Source organism: Lolium rigidum, chromosome 5 (genome assembly GCF_022539505.1).
Source record: "Lolium rigidum isolate FL_2022 chromosome 5, APGP_CSIRO_Lrig_0.1, whole genome shotgun sequence".
NCBI lineage: Eukaryota > Viridiplantae > Streptophyta > Magnoliopsida > Poales > Poaceae > Lolium > Lolium rigidum.
The window spans coordinates 114,522,990-114,540,250 of NC_061512.1; the positions used below are offsets into that span (position 1 = coordinate 114,522,990).

Here is a 17,261-nt window from a genome sequence, read left to right on the forward strand (position 1 = left end):
GATGGGGCCTACCCTACTGCACCCCCTGGACGGCTGTGATTAGGCCACAATGGCCAGGCACCAACTTTTAAGTACCACCACCTGATCATTCCTCATCAGCTACGCTGAAACTATATATTCTAACCTCAGCACCTTTGAAGCCCTTTCACTTTGATTCTTCCTGTCTAGCTAGGTTAAATACTAGCAGTAGCACTACCCTTCATTTGTTCAGGATCAAATGCACCAAGTCCTCCTTGCGTAAATACCAATATATTATATGCAGACACTAACTAGACACCTCCAAGCCATGTAAAGTTCGGGAGGCTATAAATGCCTAGCTATGACATATGCATGGTTCTCACAACACACCATCGTCCTGCCTCTCCTCTCCTCTCCTCTTCTCTTCACTACCCAACTTTTGCATAGACAAGAACATCTAGGTAGCTTTCCTCCAGAGCAGCAATGGCCATGCACCCTCTCTCCCAGGGGCACCCACAGGCCTGGCCATGGGGGGTAGCCATGTACACGAACCTGCACTACCACCACCAGTACGAGAGGGAGCACCTGTTTGAGAAGCCCTTGACGCCCAGTGATGTGGGCAAGCTCAACAGGCTGGTGATTCCCAAGCAGCACGCGGAGAGGTACTTCCCCCTGAACGGCGGTGACTCCCCCGGCGAGAAGGACCTGCTCCTGTCCTTCGAGGATGAGGCCGGCAAGCCATGGCGATTCCGGTACTCGTACTGGACGAGCAGCCAGAGCTACGTGCTCACCAAGGGCTGGAGCCGGTACGTCAAGGAGAAGCAGCTCGAAGCAGGAGACGTCGTGCACTTCGAGAGGGTGCGCGGCCTTGGCACCGGCGACCGGCTCTTCATCGGCTGCAGGCGCCGTGGCGAGAGCGCGCCGCCACCGCCTGTGCGTGTACCTCCACCAGCTCTGAGCGCCGGGGAGCAGCAGCCTTGGAGCCCGATGTGCTACAGCACGTCGGGATCATACCCTACCAGCCCTGCCAACTCCTACGCCTATCGCCGCTCGGTGGAGCAAGATCACAGCGACATGCTGCATGCAGGTACAGCACTCAAGAACAAAGCACTGCTGATAGCATGCAACAAAACCATCTCTTACACCATTCTCTGGTGAACTCTTGCAGGTGAGTCGCAGAGAGAGGCAGACGCCAAGAGCAGCAGTATGGCATCAGCGCCGCCGTCGAGACATCTCCGGCTGTTCGGCGTCAACCTCGACTGCGGTCCGGAGCCAGAGGCAGAAGCAACGACGCCAATGTACGACTACACCCACCAGAGCCCCTACGCTGCAGTGGCCATGGTGCCAACTTACTGGTGAGTGCTGTAAACATCACGAAGTTCAATTGCATTCATTTTGTAGTACTACTGTTGTTCTAAACCTTGAGAATAAAATAAAAACTAAATACCATAACTATGCTAAATACACATTTTTTTCCATAACAGGGGCAGTTCATAAGATGATGAAGAGATCTGAAGCCATGCTTGCAGGATCCTAACAACCAGCGGTGAAACTAGTTACTATATCAGCCAACTAGGCTACTAGTAGTACTCTGGACTAAGTGACAGGCTTGCATTGACCCTTGGAACGAAAAGGAAGACGAAGTGGGGAGATCCCTTGTTTCCCGGGCAATCTCCCTCCCATAGTTGCCCTTTTTTTCTATGTTTTCTTCTTGTCTTCCAGAAACCCTGCTGGATCATAGTACGGGGCCCTTAGCAGGTGGCAGGTTTCAGGAAACATCAGGTTGAAAAGGAGAGGGAGTGAGAGAGATAGAGATAGAGGGATGGTGGCACACATGAAAAACAAAAGGACATGCTTGCAAGCATGTATGTATGTGTCATCTGTCTGTAGTGGGTCCAAGAACAAACTATGAAGCTGATGTATCATCTCCTGCCTCCTGAAGAAACAAAGTAATATCCCCCATGGGGATTTTTGTTCTCTCCCTTGTCTAAAATCTCACCTCTTCTAGTACTGTTGTTCTACATCTCATGCAATCAAATTGGTTCAATGTTTTCAAGTCAATTCAATGCATTCACCTTACTACCTTCTCCAAAAAAAATTCAATGCATCCATTCACCAAACATAAGCAATGAGTGAGTGTACGTGAAATGCAATACTACAAGGCAATATAATAAGGAGGGCAATGCTATAGCGAAGATTGATACGATGCCAAAGGACCATTAAAGAATTGATGTACCACAAGTGATGCCGACACCTGGGGATGTCCATGTCCTGATCTTTTACTATTCTATTAGTAGCCGGTCTCCGCCTTTTTGTTCCCTCGGGAAGGAAAGGCTCGGCAGAAGTTTTATGTGTGCAAGTGGGTTCAATTTGCCCTAGTAGGATACAAAGAAAAAGGTTGGCTAAGTTGATGGTCTAAGAGGCAAGTTTCTCAGACATAAAAAAGCCACTAGGCACCAATAATCAACAAGATTCCCGGCAGCAAGTATCAAAAGAAAAATTGGAAATCTGTCTCCTGCTTTAGTTGCCTATGTTAGAAAGGCTTTTAGTACGAGGCAAACTACAGGTTATTGTTCTGGCCGGCCGGCGAATTATTGAAAGTAGTAGATGCCTGGAGAAACATGGCCTAACTATACTGTGTGGCGCTATCAGCTCTTAACAAGGGTCAAACAGTAGCTAGCTGTATAACAATTTTTGCACTCGTGTCCTCTTGTGAAACACATACCAAAGATAGAAAAACAAAGTAGCTGAAGGATCTAGAGTAAAACTCTCTGTTACATAGGTCACCTAATTTCATGTAACAGCTCATCTTAGTATGCAGACTGCACAACTGCAGGTCGCCTGAGCGGTATAGAGGCAATTCTCTTCTTAATTAATAGACTGAGGCAAAGCGTTTGCCCCCGTTTTTTTTTTTAAAAAAGCAATTGATAAATGTGGTATGGACGGATTAGAAACACGGTACTAGAGTACTGACCTGGATCAAAGAATGAATGAGATGCAGGCTTTAGAGTCATCTGAATGGAACTTGCAGCAAATTGTGGTTGTGATGATTAAACTTATATAGGTTAATGACCGTATCAACAGCAAGATATCCTGTCTGCTAGCAAGAACAGGAGCCATGTGCAGCGGGACTTTACGTAATGACAGTGAACCTTATCCGGGGCACCCCAGGGCTGCATGATTAACGCCTTTGAACACCAAATAGTTATATTAACATTAGTACAAAGAGTCATGTGAGTGCCATAATGGTAAAGTAGACCCTCACCTGGTCTACTTAACACATACCAAGAAAAAGAGATTGTCTTTTTAATGTAAAAGAATAGATTTGTCAAAGGATGCAACCACTAAGTACAAACTAATCACGTCACCCATGTAAATTATACTACAGCAAAAGCTCAAGTTTCATTTCAACGTGAAAGTCTGGGCTAGATCGGATATGAAGGTTTGGACAGTTTGGTTGCCAATACAGAGCAACAAAACTAAGCCAAATTGTGGGTTTGCCTCAATCTAGGTGCCCAAATTGGCTGTTCAGTTTCGTTAAAAAATTAAATAAAAAATAGCCCAAGAAAACATAATCTTACCAAATTTTGGCATCAAATTAAGCATGGGACAATTCTATTCGAAGTTCCAGAGTTTGGTAGTACAATGACCAGACAGCTATAACCAAGAATAAATATGACAATGTGACGAGAGTAAATCAGTAGGCGAGCAACGGAAACCACCACCGGATTAGACAACCATATGCTTGACTACCAAAGGACTGACTCAAATAATAGGCGTGTAGGGGGGCAACTCAAACTGGGCGTAGAAAAAAAATGATTCCTACGTGGGAGGGGCCACGTGGTATTTTGATAGCAGGGATACAACATCACCGAAATTGCGAGCATGAGGACTCGAACTCGGGTGGGTGGGAAGGCATCAACCCCTCCCCACCACTAGGCTATGCCTTAGTCTGTCAAACTGGGCGTAGAGAATGCTATGATATACCCATCAGGCATCAGCCACAAGATCTCTTTTCCTTTACAAGAAGCTGCAACCTTCACGAAGTTCATGATGTATGGTCCACAAAATAATGGCTAACCTGATGAATGGTCCTCTCTCATATGCATTGTTTTCCCTTTCCATGGGGCCTGCTAGTGGTTCTAGCCGCCAACTTTTGTACACAAGCAGTACTTTCCTTGAGAAACAGATGTAACATGCGGGAGATGGCGAGTGGGGACTGTGCAGATGCGAAACTATGCACAGCTGGCAAGTTCGCAAGGATGTCAAATGACAAGGACAGAAATCAATTTTTAGAGAACAAGGACAGACAGCTTTACTGTATTGAATTATGGATACTAACTAGCGGTTCTGCTATGTTATACTGTAGTACACAGAGATGAAAAGATTTAGGTATGCCTCAAAATAACAACATACTAGTCTAACTAAGAAACATGACCAAGAGGATGCGACCAAAAGAGAATTAGATTAACGGAAATGGAAGTGGCAAGATCCGTCAAAAAATGTGGACAGTAAGTATCAGACAGCACATACTGTTTCAGTGCTGCACAGAAGAAACCTCGGGAGATACGGTAAAAAATGGGGGACATTGTGTTTGGAGTTATTTCTAAAATAACCAATTCTTTTGTCCTTGTCATGCGAAAAGCCTAGAATGGCAGATTACTATGAATCGTGAATCGAAAGCTCACAAAAAGGTATAATTGTACAAACATACTCAGAGGGACTTGGTTCTCAATTTGAAAGTTATAACAAATAATTGCTACCGTAAATGCAACAAATATGGATTGGATTTGATGGTTACAAGAGTAATAATGCCACAAACTCCCAGTGCAAATTATGTGCAGATGCAAGGTATTTAATACTATAACATAAAGAATGAACTTCTTCAGAAATAGAATATGACAGGAGCAGTGCTGGAAAAGGACATCAAGATATACCGCTTTCGGAGTTCATCATTTTTGAAGTGGAAAGAATGATGAGATGATTCGATCATAAGGAGCTGAAACCACAATGTTCATCAGTTGGTACAGTTCTCAATAATTACACTGGTAGTGCCGAGTAAGTGGCATAGCAGGCTTCTTCAGCCACTGAAATCAGCAAGTGTCGAGGTTGGAAGAAATCCATTTCCCATGTGTATTGCTGTACGAACAGATCTTGCATCCACTCCCCATGTATATCTTTACTGGACCACCAACCAATGTGGCTCGTCATGTATGAAAAGAATACAGTGTACAAGATAGCTGACACAGTTTATTCAGTCCATCAAGTAGTTGCATCTGCATCCATTTTTATACGGAGATCAGATGATAGTGTTTATATTACATCCATTGGGCCAACAACATGACATTATTGACTTGAATGGCAAAGCTATCAAGAAATCAGTCCTGACATAGATCTTTGGTGCGGCAGTGCCACTACTGAGAGGCAATAATTTGCTAGATGAAGACAGTACCACTGTTAGATAGTTGCACTCTCCATTCAGTCCAAAATCACCAAAAGTCCCCACAAGAACATGAGCCATTCTTAAAGTGGTGAAATCTATTGGTATCTCTGACAATGACTAGACGTTCGGTAATATGGGCTGCAACCTTCATGAACGAATGACAGTCTCCGCAGATCCTAAGGTTCTTGTGTATTATTATTGGCATATTAGGAGGCAAGCAAATTAAACCAAAAGCAAGTGCTAACTTCTCGCTATGGTATTTAAGCAGCTCCTCTTTTTGGTCGTCATGAACATCATGCAGATCACATTCTATTTTGGTTCTGCGAGCAATTTTTCTCATATCATCATAGATTTCCTCTAACTTATTATGTATATCTGTGATTTCTGGATGCTTTCTCTCTCCAACAACAAAGACATGAATTTTTCCCTTTGCCTCAATCCAACTCCTGCCTGGTTCTTTCTTTGCACCACTATCCTTCAAATATTTCCTTGACATCGCAACATTTTCCCAGTTCCCGCTGGCAGCATATACATTTGAGAGCAAAACATGATTCCCTCCATTGTCAGGCTCAAGTTGAAAAAGCTGCTCAGCTGCTATTCTGGCCAGTCTACTGTTAGTGTAGTTCCTGCATGACCCAAGCAAAGATCCCCACATAGAGGCAGTTGGTTCAAATGGCATTTTGTGAAGCAGTTCCCAGGCCTCATCAGTCTTCCCAGATCGTCCCAGAACATCAACCATGCAAGAATAGTGAAGGACATTAGGTTCAACAGTCTGATCAGACATTAGCAGGTTAAAGTAGTGACGACCCTCTTCAACTAAACCTGCATGACTGCACACAGATAACACGGAAAGATAGGTCACTTCGTTCGGAAAAAGCTCTAACTGGTGCATTTTCTCAAACAGAATCATAGCTTCCCAAGAATGGGCATGCCTCGAAAAACCAGCAATCATTGCATTCCATATGACAACATTCTTATGTTCCATGTAAGCGAATACTGCATAAGCTTTTTCAATCTGACCGCACCTTGCATATAAATCCACAAGGGATGCTGCCACAAACAAGTTCCCATGAAAACCACATTTCACGCTAACTGAATGCAGTTGTGTCCCTTCAATTTTTGATGCTAAGCTTGCACAAGCGCTAATGACAGCAGAAAGAGTGAATTCAGTCAATTCTACTCCTTCGCTTTGGGCACTCCGAAATAAACACAATGCTTCTTCGTGAAGGCCATTCTGCACATATCCTGCGAACAATGAACTCCATGTAACTCCAGTCTTATAAGGCATCATCTCAAAAACCCAGCAGGCATCCTTAATCATATTACATTTTGCATAAACATCTAGAATTGCTGTTCCAACAAAGCTATTGGAGTCCAGCGCGAGCTTGAGCGCAACAGTGTGTAATTGTCTGCATTCATTGATGGCATATTTTGCAGCGCATGCACAGATTGTGCTGGATAAAGTAAATTCACTCAGCGGTGTCCCTTCCTGGTGCATTCTTGAAAAAAGCTTCAGAGCTTGTACATCCTCTCCGCTGCGAGTATATCCAGCAATCATGGTATTCCACGAGACTATGCTTCTGACAAGCATTGCATCAAAAACATAACGAGCGCAATAGTTCCGGCCACATTTCGTGTACAGGTTGATTAGAATATTGCAGGTGAGAGTATCTGCAACCAGACCAAGTTGAACGGCCAGCCCATGGCAGCTTTTCCCAACCAAGAGGGACCTCCTCTTGGCACATAGTTGCATACGTTCATGGAGCGCAAACACATCAATCGAATTTCTGTCAATCCTAGCAAGCCATTTATCCTTCAGAGAATTGGTATGGCTCCACTTGCTACAAAAGAAACGAGCAGCGAGGTACAGTCCAGAGCATACTACACTCGGAGCCTTCTTAGGCTTATAAATGGAAGGGTAGTTAAACCGAAATCCCATCCATGCAAGTCGCCTAGTAATGCATTGAGAATATTACTGAAAAAAAGGAGAAACTTCGCCAATCAAACTTGAACTGTTTACGGATGACTCACAGAAAGGACAATTAATAAGAAAAAAACAATGCTCGGATTCTTGCCTGCTGTTAAGAGCACATCACTTCTCTGCAGGATGGCATCCACCTTTACAGCTTTGTGATGCTACAATCTCTTGAAGAAACAGCAAGTCAGCAAGAACAATACGACATGATCCTGTGAATAAAATGCATACTGGTAAAAGGATACGATCTTTTCATGACAAAGGCATAAGGTGATTCGTTCTGTTGGTGAACACATAAATATATCCAAAAATAGAAATATTTGATACAAATAGGAAAAAAGAACAAGGAAATAACGACTGCTTATATAGGTCTGTCATGGCACAAGAGCTTGCGGGCGTCGATACTTACACCGATAGGTCTGTCGATCGTTGGGGCACTCCGTCGAACATCGTCAGCGCGCAGCGCAAGCGAGCCCCGTTCGCGGCAAAACGGCGCCACCAGCAGCAAGGGGACAGTAGAAGGAGTCACCACGCGGCCGGCGCCCACGGGGAGCGATGGGATGAGGAGGAGAGGGGCGTCGATAACTTTGGAAGAGGGAGGCGTGGGAACGGGAGAAGGCGCGCGCACGGCGTGGCGATGAAGACGACAACGGGCGCGTGGGCGTGGTGGCTCCAAGAGAAAATGGGGACGTCCTATTCGACGCCTATTGCCCACAGGCTGGACGCTTCTGGCCCGGCCCAATAGCATCAGGTGCTTTCCGTTCTCTATTTCATTTTTGTTTTAATTTTTCTTCCCAGTTTCCTTTTCCTCATATATTATTCATTTTTAGATTTCACTGTTTATTTGATTTTTTTAATTATTTTCTAATATGCATGAACAACTTTTGCTAATATATTACCATTTCTTCTAATATTCATCAACGTTTTTATACAAGTTTAAGTGTCCGCGCCCAAATGTGTGCCATGTGAAACTTTTCCATTTTTTTCTTTGGATTTAGGGAAGGTGGGTTCTATTATACGGGGTATATAAATATTATGTTTTTTTGTTTGTTTCTTATAAGATTGTGGGCTTTGTTGGTTTGACCTCTTCTGGATTCTCATGGTAAAGGTGAAATTCTTTCAAAAGAGGAGCCCATAACGGGGAGAACTCCAAAGTGAACGGGATGAATTCTCCTTCCATAGTTTTCTATCGGTCTACCTCGCCTCGCGTGGTTGACCTCGCGCCAAAATATGAAAAAGAAATCCTGAACCTATGTTTGAGTTGTAGTTTAATTTTCTACTTGTGTTGTTTGTGTCGATGTTTCTATAAGAAAGACAACAATGTGCACACAATTATAAATTTCGCGGCTCACATCATGTACTAATGATGGTCATTTAAAAAAGTGGAACAAACAAATTTCGAGCGATTTCTAGGTTGAGCCATGTTAGCAAAGAATGGTTTCTCCAAAAAATTAGGATAAATCCCTTACTAAAATGGTAGTGGGGCACAAACCCCTTTTGTATAATTGAAAACATTAACATAGGAAACCAAGATTCATCATTTATACCTGGAATGCCTTCATATACTAAATGAGAAAGAGTTGAAATAATAGACAAAAGTGGACGAATACAAAGCCAGTTCATATCACTTATGTTTCTAGTCTTTCGGAATCTCATCCAATACTAGTAAATGTCTTGTGGTCGACACTCAGGATGTTGTGGCTTTTTGGTACTGTAGATTGTTGGCCTTTGATCTTGTGTATTCAACTTTGGTGTGGTCTGTAGTTCTCATGGTTTCTTCCTTTATGATCGGAAGCTTCTTTCACGATAGCCCGGTGATGACCCAATGATTCAGCGATGTGCCTTGCAAAGCTTGTGTCCACGGCCATAGCACTTTCCAAAATCATAGATTCCAATCGGGCATGACTCAAGCATGCGGAGGTTCTCATGAGATAGAGTGTGCGTATTTATGAGCATGTACGTCGGTAGTGTGTTTCACAAGAAAAGAGCACGCGGTGATCCACCATAAGACATGCACTAGAAAGACACAAAAAGATACCAAGCCTTCTTTTTCCCAAGATATTACTAGGCGCTAATAGAAGTGATGCTCGAACATGGTTAAGTAGATTCCAACGAGAAACCTCAAAAAAACCCAAATATTGCTTGGGTCAAACCACAAGAAACAACAGCATGAACAAAAAGCGCCGACAGCAAATAACAAATTAACGCAACAAGGAAGAAGAACAGACAGATGCTCAAAACGCGCCCACTCTGCCTGAGCACGACATCCGCTTGGATGCGCCGATGGATGAAACACCGGCGTGTCATAGTGATCTGATGATCACCACCCACGCCGACGAGGTTAGCCGAGAATCCCGCCCGCTTTCGTGCTTCGCTCTTTTCCATCGCCCCTTCTCCACCGAGGCGGCGCCGGCCTTTAATTTGCTCCACCGGCCGTACGTGCTCATCTGGACGTATCAATCATCCGCGCGGAGGCGATCGGCCTTCCCCTGCATCTTCCCACGGCTCGCTTTTGCAGATCGAAAGAGATGGCCATTTCTCGCGCACGGATTGACCAATCTAGCTCTGGCAACACGCCTAGTCCCGAGCTTTCACGCGACGCGACGGTGATGCAAATCAGCACCTGATCGATGCCCCGCGCCAGTAGCTAGCTAGCTAGATCGTTTTTCATAGATTTCAGAAAGCGAGATCCATTGCTTAATCTCATCTTCGACGCAACTCCGAATGGAAAGCTTGGAAGCGGACACATGCAGAGCATGCCTTCTGCCTACCGAGGAACGCGTGACGGCTGAAGACGGGCGGGAAGCAGCGAATTTCTAACGCTACATATTATAAACACAAAGTCATCATGCAAATGCAGATCACTGTGATGTCGCTGTAATGGACCAAAATGCACAGCAGCAGGGGTCAGCCGGTTTAGGTCCATCCATGGCTAAAGAAGTTCAAAGTGTTCGCTTGCATGGCATGCAATCTTCGGCTTACATACATACATGCGAAACTCTAACACTACGTAACTGGAGAGTCAGGTCACCATCCAGTGCAGATCACTGTAATGTCGCTGTAATGGGTCGAAAGTCCAATGGCGCAGCAGGTTTGGTCAGCCAGTTAGGTCCATCTCTGACCATCCATGGTTGAACAAGTTTAAAGAGTTTGCTTGCATGAGATGCAATCTTCGGCTTTCATGCAAGGCAGATTTTTTTTTTTTTGGAATTGACTATTGAACACTTTGTGGCAATCTTCATTGAGGTGTCAATGCATGGCCTCGTGCGTACTTTATGTGCTGATATATTTTATTTTATTTTGAAAGAAAGGCAAAAGGCTTGCCTTAATTCATTAATAGAGAAGAAGAAAAAGTATGAACAATGTTACAACCCCACCATGGGTGTTATAAAAGCGACAAGCAAATGACGAAAAACGATACAAGAACACACGCAGGGGACACAAGATTTAACATGGAAAACTCCTTCCCACACAGAAGGGGAAAAAACCACGGGCGCCAGCCAGCAAAACTTCACTATATCGGGGAGTGTTTACAAACGCCGTGGGTTATCTTATAATCTGATTAACCCTAGCCGGCGGCTTACAAGATGTATATATAGGCGGTGCCTCCGGCGACGGGGCTCGCTCCGCTCGTCAGAAGTTAGCCTCCCTTTAGTATATGAATTTGGATCACAAATACAACAATGGGCAAAAGGATTGCTCTCCCGCTATGAAAAGACCCAAGTGCTTAGCACCGGTGTTGTGGGTATACTTTATGGGTATATCAACGGCATGGCCTAGATCCGGCAAGCCCGGGTGGCCCATAGTTGGTGGTGAGGCATGTGGCCCATCGGGCGGCCCAGTTGCTGTAGATCTTGAAGGATGAAGTCCAGCCCAGGAACGAGGAGCCGGATCCTAACCGACCTACGAAGGAGGCCGGATCCGTGGAGGCCCATGAAGTATCCGGATCCAGCGTGACCTAGAAGGAAGGCGGATCCTTGACGTACACGGCAAGACTTTGTACTGTAGTTAGGCAACTTGTATTCCGGCTAGGACTCTCCGTGTAAACCCTAGATCCGTGCGTCTATATAAGCCGGATCCCGGGAGCCCTAGAGGCACAACCACAACTCATTGTAACAACGCGAAAGCGCCCGGATAATTCCGGACAAGCAGCAGTAGGCCCTGTCATCGTGCAGGTGTTCCGAAGCTGGGTAACTCGCGTACCACCGTCCCGTGTGCACTCCGCCCTATGGCCCCTACTTCTTCTCCCCTTCGTGAGGATCCCTCCTCCGAGGTACCGTCGAATAGGCAACGACATTTGGCGCCCACCGTGGGGCCTGTGGCGTCTGGAGGCCGGAACCGGGAGGGTTCCGCCATGGGAAGCTACGACGACACCATCGCTGTGGGCGCGTCCTCTACGCCGGAAATCTGCCGATCGTCCCTCCGGATGAGTGTTGGATTCCGGCTAGAACAAACCCCGTCAAGCTCTCCATCGTCCCAATTGGCGGCATACACATCTTCATCGGGGAAACCGTCGATTCCGACGGAAACCCACTGGTAAGTAACGCAGACGCGACCGCCGAGAGCTGGACGCTGTCGCGAAGATCCGATCTGAGACGCAGGAGCTTCCTAAGGAAGATTCCGCCTCGGATCTGAAATTTTCAAAGCCCACCCAATCCGCCCCTGTGCAGGAAACAACGGTGGAAGACCAATGCAGATCCGCCTGGGTCTCCCAGGTGTTAGAAAAGCAGAGGTGCCACTTCGTACACTTCTTGGCCCATACCGCCGGAACCGCCCCTCAAGAAGACGGAGCTGGTCCTGAGCAGGTAGAGGCACCGGAAAACGGCGCAGATCCGGATCAGGCCGAGCCTGTCGGAGAAAGCGAAGCTCCGGTTGAAGAGTCGATTTTGGGCAATCTGAGCCCAATTTTCGGAGATACCCCCTCTATGGATACTGACGAGTTCAACCGCAAGCTAGGGGAGTACGGTTTCGGTGATCAGCCTGAAGTCGACTCCGCCCAGGCTAAGCAGGTTCTCGCAACGGTAGCAGCGCTGGGACAAACTGGATCTGAAGAACCAACCAGCCAATCCGACCCTCAACCATCCCACCAAGGATCTCCAATGTCTCGGGAGCGACCCCGCAGGGATTCTTCCTCGGAGGAACTCCTGTCAGCTGAGGAGATGGTGGCGCGAGCAGTTCTTAACAAACCTATAACCCCGGGCGACGCCGCAGATCTGGAGGCTCTAGAGGCCACCAGACAGGAAATGCTGGCCACAGCCAAGAAGCTCGCCGATACCGAAGCCGCATTAAGGGAAGAAAGGGAGCAAGCTGCAGGTTTGGCGGACCAATTTGACAGACAGGATCGCGAAATTACTGCCACACTCGAGCAGGTCAAGAGCATGGCGAAAGAGTGGGAAGTAAAGATGACCTATGCGCAGGCGGAGGCCGATCGAATTGTTAGAGAAGCAATTCCGCCTCGCAGGATCAACTTCGCCACGCCCGCAGAGCACCGGCCGCTGGAAACCCCAAAGGACAACATGCTAAAAGCTGCGGAGCTGTTGAAGAAGAAGGACGAAGAGGTTGATATCAACTACCTCCGCACACTTGTCGCTTCAGCAATGCAGCAGCAAAGCAAGGCGGATACTTCGCACAGGTTGGAATCCAATCCGGATAACTGTGTATCTACCGCGCAGAAGGACGCCCGCGCCGATCGGCATCCCGATGACGAATCACACACCGGATCCTCGGAGCGCAGAAGAAGAACAAGGGAACACCCAAATCCGATCCCCGTTCCGTCAAAGACGCCTTCGTCAGATCCAAGGAAGGGAAAGGATGCAATGTATCCTGGACGAGATAAGTATCGCAACCCCTCTCCTCCGCCCAACGGTTACCCGCGACCCCCTCGCCGCCGTAGTCCAGCCGGAAACACCAGGCCCCCAGGGCATGGTGGAATTATTATCCGTGACAACGTGCTGCCAAGAAACAGAAACAGGGAGCGCTCGCCGGAACCTCGCCGGAACCAGAACAATGTTCATGAGCCCGAGCCCAGGAGGAGTCGGAATGAGGAGCGCGGCCCAGAGCCTCGCCGGAGCCGCGACCCAGAGCCTCGCCGGAGCCGCGACCCAGAGCCTCGCCGGAGCCGCGACCCGGAGCCTCGCCGGAACGACCAGGGCAGCCAGCGCCATGGCGAAGGCAGCCACAGGAGCCGGAGCCAGCACCGGGAAGGCCGAGGAGAATCAGATGGCGGAAGCAAGAAATCGGACCGCCCACCTCGCAGGTCTCCCTCACCACCACCCAGCGGTGGCGGCGGAGGTGGAGGCGGAGGCAATGGCCGGAGATCTCGCTCTCGCTCAAAATCTCCTCGCCACGGCCCGCGCGACGCGCGGGATCGCCTTAACGAATACAGAACCGACTACATTGGTCCGAAGTGCTTTGGCAGGATGATTCGAGAGGAACCAAAGCCAAGGATGAACCTCAAGCTACCCGGAAATCTGAAGCATTATGATGGCACCGAAAGGCCGGATACCTGGATTGAGGACTACTATAATGCAGTAACCTTTGCCGGAGGAACCCCTAACATCGCCTGCCGCATGCTCCAGTTGTACCTTGTAGGTCCAGCCCGGATCTGGCTCAGCGACCTCGAAAAGAATTCCATCTTTTGCTGGTTTGACCTGAAGAACGCTTTCGAGAAACACTTCAGGGGCACCTACAAGAGACCTGCCACAACAAGCGACCTGCAGGCATGTATCCAGAAGAAGGGCGAAACATCGAGGAATTTCCTCACCCGATGGTTGGCATGCAGAAACGAGTGCGAGAACGTCGACAACCGCACAGCAATGCACGCCTTCATTGGGGGCTTGCAGCGAGGAGGATTGCTGCGACACAAGCTAACTTGCTTGGTCAATGCAAACAAACTGACGTTGGACGACATGATCACCATCGCCAGCGATCACACTGCCGCCGATGACGACGCAGGCGGAGATCTAGCAGCAACGGCAATTCCCCTGCATCAACAAAAGAAGAACCGTGACAACGGTAGCAGCAGCAGCCATAAGCGCAAGAACCCTGATGACCAGAAGAGTGGCGGATCCGAGATGGTCGCCATGGCGTTTCAACGCGGAGGTTCAGGAGGCGGAAGAGGACGCGGACGTGGAGGCGGAGCCGGCAGGGGTCAGCAGCATACCTCCGAGGTCACAGCTGGCGGACCCCGCGCCCCGCAAACCTACGAGGAGTACAGAGACATGCCCTGCCTGGCCCACCTGGATCCGGTTACAGGGAAGTCCGCTCACACCAACCGCAACTGCAAGTGGGTCAATGATCTAAAGAACGACCCGGAGGCAGGATACAAGCGCGCCCGGAAGCACCGCCCACGCGGCAAAGGTGGCAAGGGCAAGAACAAGGACAAAGAGGAAGATAGTTCCGAGGCGATGGATGAGGATGATAACTCGCCGGATCCCAAGGCAGGATCCGCAGGTAAATCCAATCCATTCGATAAAAAGAGCGTGGGGGCTTACCACACTTTCCTCGGGACCCCAACAGTACGCGCTTCCAAGTCAGCTACCCGGATCCTGAACGCCATAGTTCCGGCTGTGCCGCAGTACGTCAAGTGGTCGGAAATCCCGTGCACATTTGATAGGAAGGATCACCCCGCAATTGTGCCAAAAGAATGCTACGCCTTGGTTGTAAGTCCCCGCATAGACGGGTATGACTTCTCCAAGTGCCTCATGGATGGCGGAGCCAGCCTGAACATCATGTACCTGGAGACTCTAGAGCGGATGAACCTCACCAAGGAACAGCTCAAACACAGCACCACTGAGTTTCATGACGTGGTTCCGGGTAAGAAGGCGAATTCCCTCGGCAGCATCACACTTCCCGTGGCTTTTGGCGATGTTCATAATTTCCGCGAAGAGAAAATCACGTTTGAAGTTGTGCCCTTCAAGAGCTCCTACCACGTCATCTTCGGCAGGCCCACCTACCACAAGTTCCACGCAAGAGCGTGCTACATTTACAACAAGCTCAAGATTCCGGGTCCTAAAGGTATGATTACCGTATCCGGAGACTACAAAAAGGCTCATGAGTGCGAGTTGGGCGAAGCCGCCTTCGCAGAGTCTGTGATATCTGGAGAAGAGCTGAAAGGCTACAGAGCCGCGGTGGATCCGACTGAGATGCAGACCACCAAGAAGCAGATCTCCGAACAGAAAACCTCCTTCAAGGCCGCGATAGAAACCAAGAAGCACGACCTCATCAAAGGCGACTCTTCCAAGCAGGTTTCGGTCGGAGCCAACATGGACCCCAAATAGGAAGACGCGCTCGTCGAGTTCCTCCGCGCTAACATGGATATCTTCGCATGGCAACCTTCTGACATGTCCGGAGTACCTAGGGAACTCGCCGAGCACTACCTCAACATCAATCCGGGGGCTAAACCGGTGAAGCAAGCTATGCGACGCTTTGGAGATAAGAAGCGCCGCGCCATAGGAATGGAACTAGCAAAGTTACTAGAAGCAGGTTTTGTAATAGAAGTTATCCACACCGATTGGGTCGCGAATCCCGTCCTTGTACCCAAAAAGAATACTGAAATACTAAGAATGTGCATCGATTACTCTGGCTTGAACAAGCATTGCCCGAAGGATCCGTTCCCCTTGCCGCGCATTGACCAAGTCATTGATTCGACGGCGGGGGCGGAACTTCTGTGTTTTCTTGATGCATATTCCGGGTATCATCAGATCCGAATGAAGGAATCCGACCAAAAGGCGACTTCATTCATTACCCCGTTTGGTACTTACTGCTATGTTACTATGCCTTTTGGTTTGAAAAATGCAGGTGCCACCTATCAACGTACGATGCAGCGGTGCCTGAAGGACCAAATTGGCCGGAACGTGCACGCTTACGTCGACGACATCGCGGTCATGACCCGGAAAGGATCCGACCTGATCAGCGACCTCACGTAAACCTTCGACAACCTCCGCAGGTACAAGATGATGTTGAATCCGCCGAAGTGCGTCTTTGGCGTGCCGACCGGAAAACTCCTTGGCTTCATAGTCTCTCACAGAGGCATTGAGGTTAACCCGGAAAAGATCAAGGCAATCCTGTGTATCAAACGGCCAACTTGTCTCAAAGACGTGCAACGACTAACTGGTTGCGTCGCAGCAATCAGTAGGTTTGTTAGCCGTCTTGGCGAGAAGGCGCTACCTCTGTACAAGCTGCTGAAGAAAACAGACAACTTTGTCTGGGACGATGCAGCCGATGCAGCTCTTCGGGGGTTGAAGGAAATACTCACCTCCCCACCTATCTTGGCAGCCCCAGCAGAGTCAGAGCCAATGCTCCTCTATCTGGCAGCTACCAACAAAGTCATCAGCCTCGTCATCGTGGTAGAGCGAAAGGAAGAAGGTCATGAATATGACGTCCAGAGACCTGTCTACTACATTAGCGAGGTGCTGACGGAGTCAAAGCAAAGATACCCTCACTTTCGAAGCTAGCCTATGGAGTGTTCCTAGGCAGCCGGAAGCTGAGACACTATTTCCAAGAGCACCCGATGAATGCTTGTGAGCAAGGCTCCGCTGTCAACAATTCTCAACAACGCCGACGCAACGGGACGTACGGCTAAATGGGGCACCGAATTATCCGCCTTCGACATCGCTTACAAGTCTAGGACCGCGGTTAAATCCCAAGTCTTGGCGGATTTCGTCGCAGATTGGACGAAGCTCCGGATGCAAGTCTCGGAGCCGGAACCGGAAACATGGGTCATGCACTTCGATGGATCCAAGCAGCATCAAGGCTCAGGAGCCGGAGTCACCCTGAAGTCCCCTACCGGAGAAGAACTGCAGTATGTTCTGCAGATCCACTTCGAAGCTACGAACAACATGGCGGAATACGAGGCTCTACTACACGGTCTGCGCATCGCTAAGG

At 48.4% G+C, this 17,261-nt stretch overlaps 1 protein-coding gene across 1 annotated transcript; it reads left to right on the plus strand.

The window, feature by feature from the left end:
- Nucleotides 1–441: 441 nt before the first annotated feature.
- Nucleotides 442–1,455, plus strand: LOC124656287 (B3 domain-containing protein Os11g0156000-like). The gene is made up of 3 exons (XM_047195062.1): nt 442–1,045; nt 1,127–1,313; nt 1,443–1,455. Exons 1-3 carry the CDS (start codon nt 442–444, stop codon nt 1,453–1,455), a joined length of 804 nt encoding a protein of 267 aa, XP_047051018.1.
- Nucleotides 1,456–17,261: the final 15,806 nt, after the last annotated feature.

Excerpts from the sequence above, each read along its gene's own strand:
- LOC124656287 (XM_047195062.1), top strand. The coding sequence starts at position 442 with ATGGCCATGCACCCTCTCTCCCAGGGGCACCCACAGGCCTGGCCATGG. Across the intron at positions 1,046-1,126 it reads CAGCGACATGCTGCATGCAG|GTGAGTCGCAGAGAGAGGCA; the intron begins GTACAGCACTCA and ends GAACTCTTGCAG.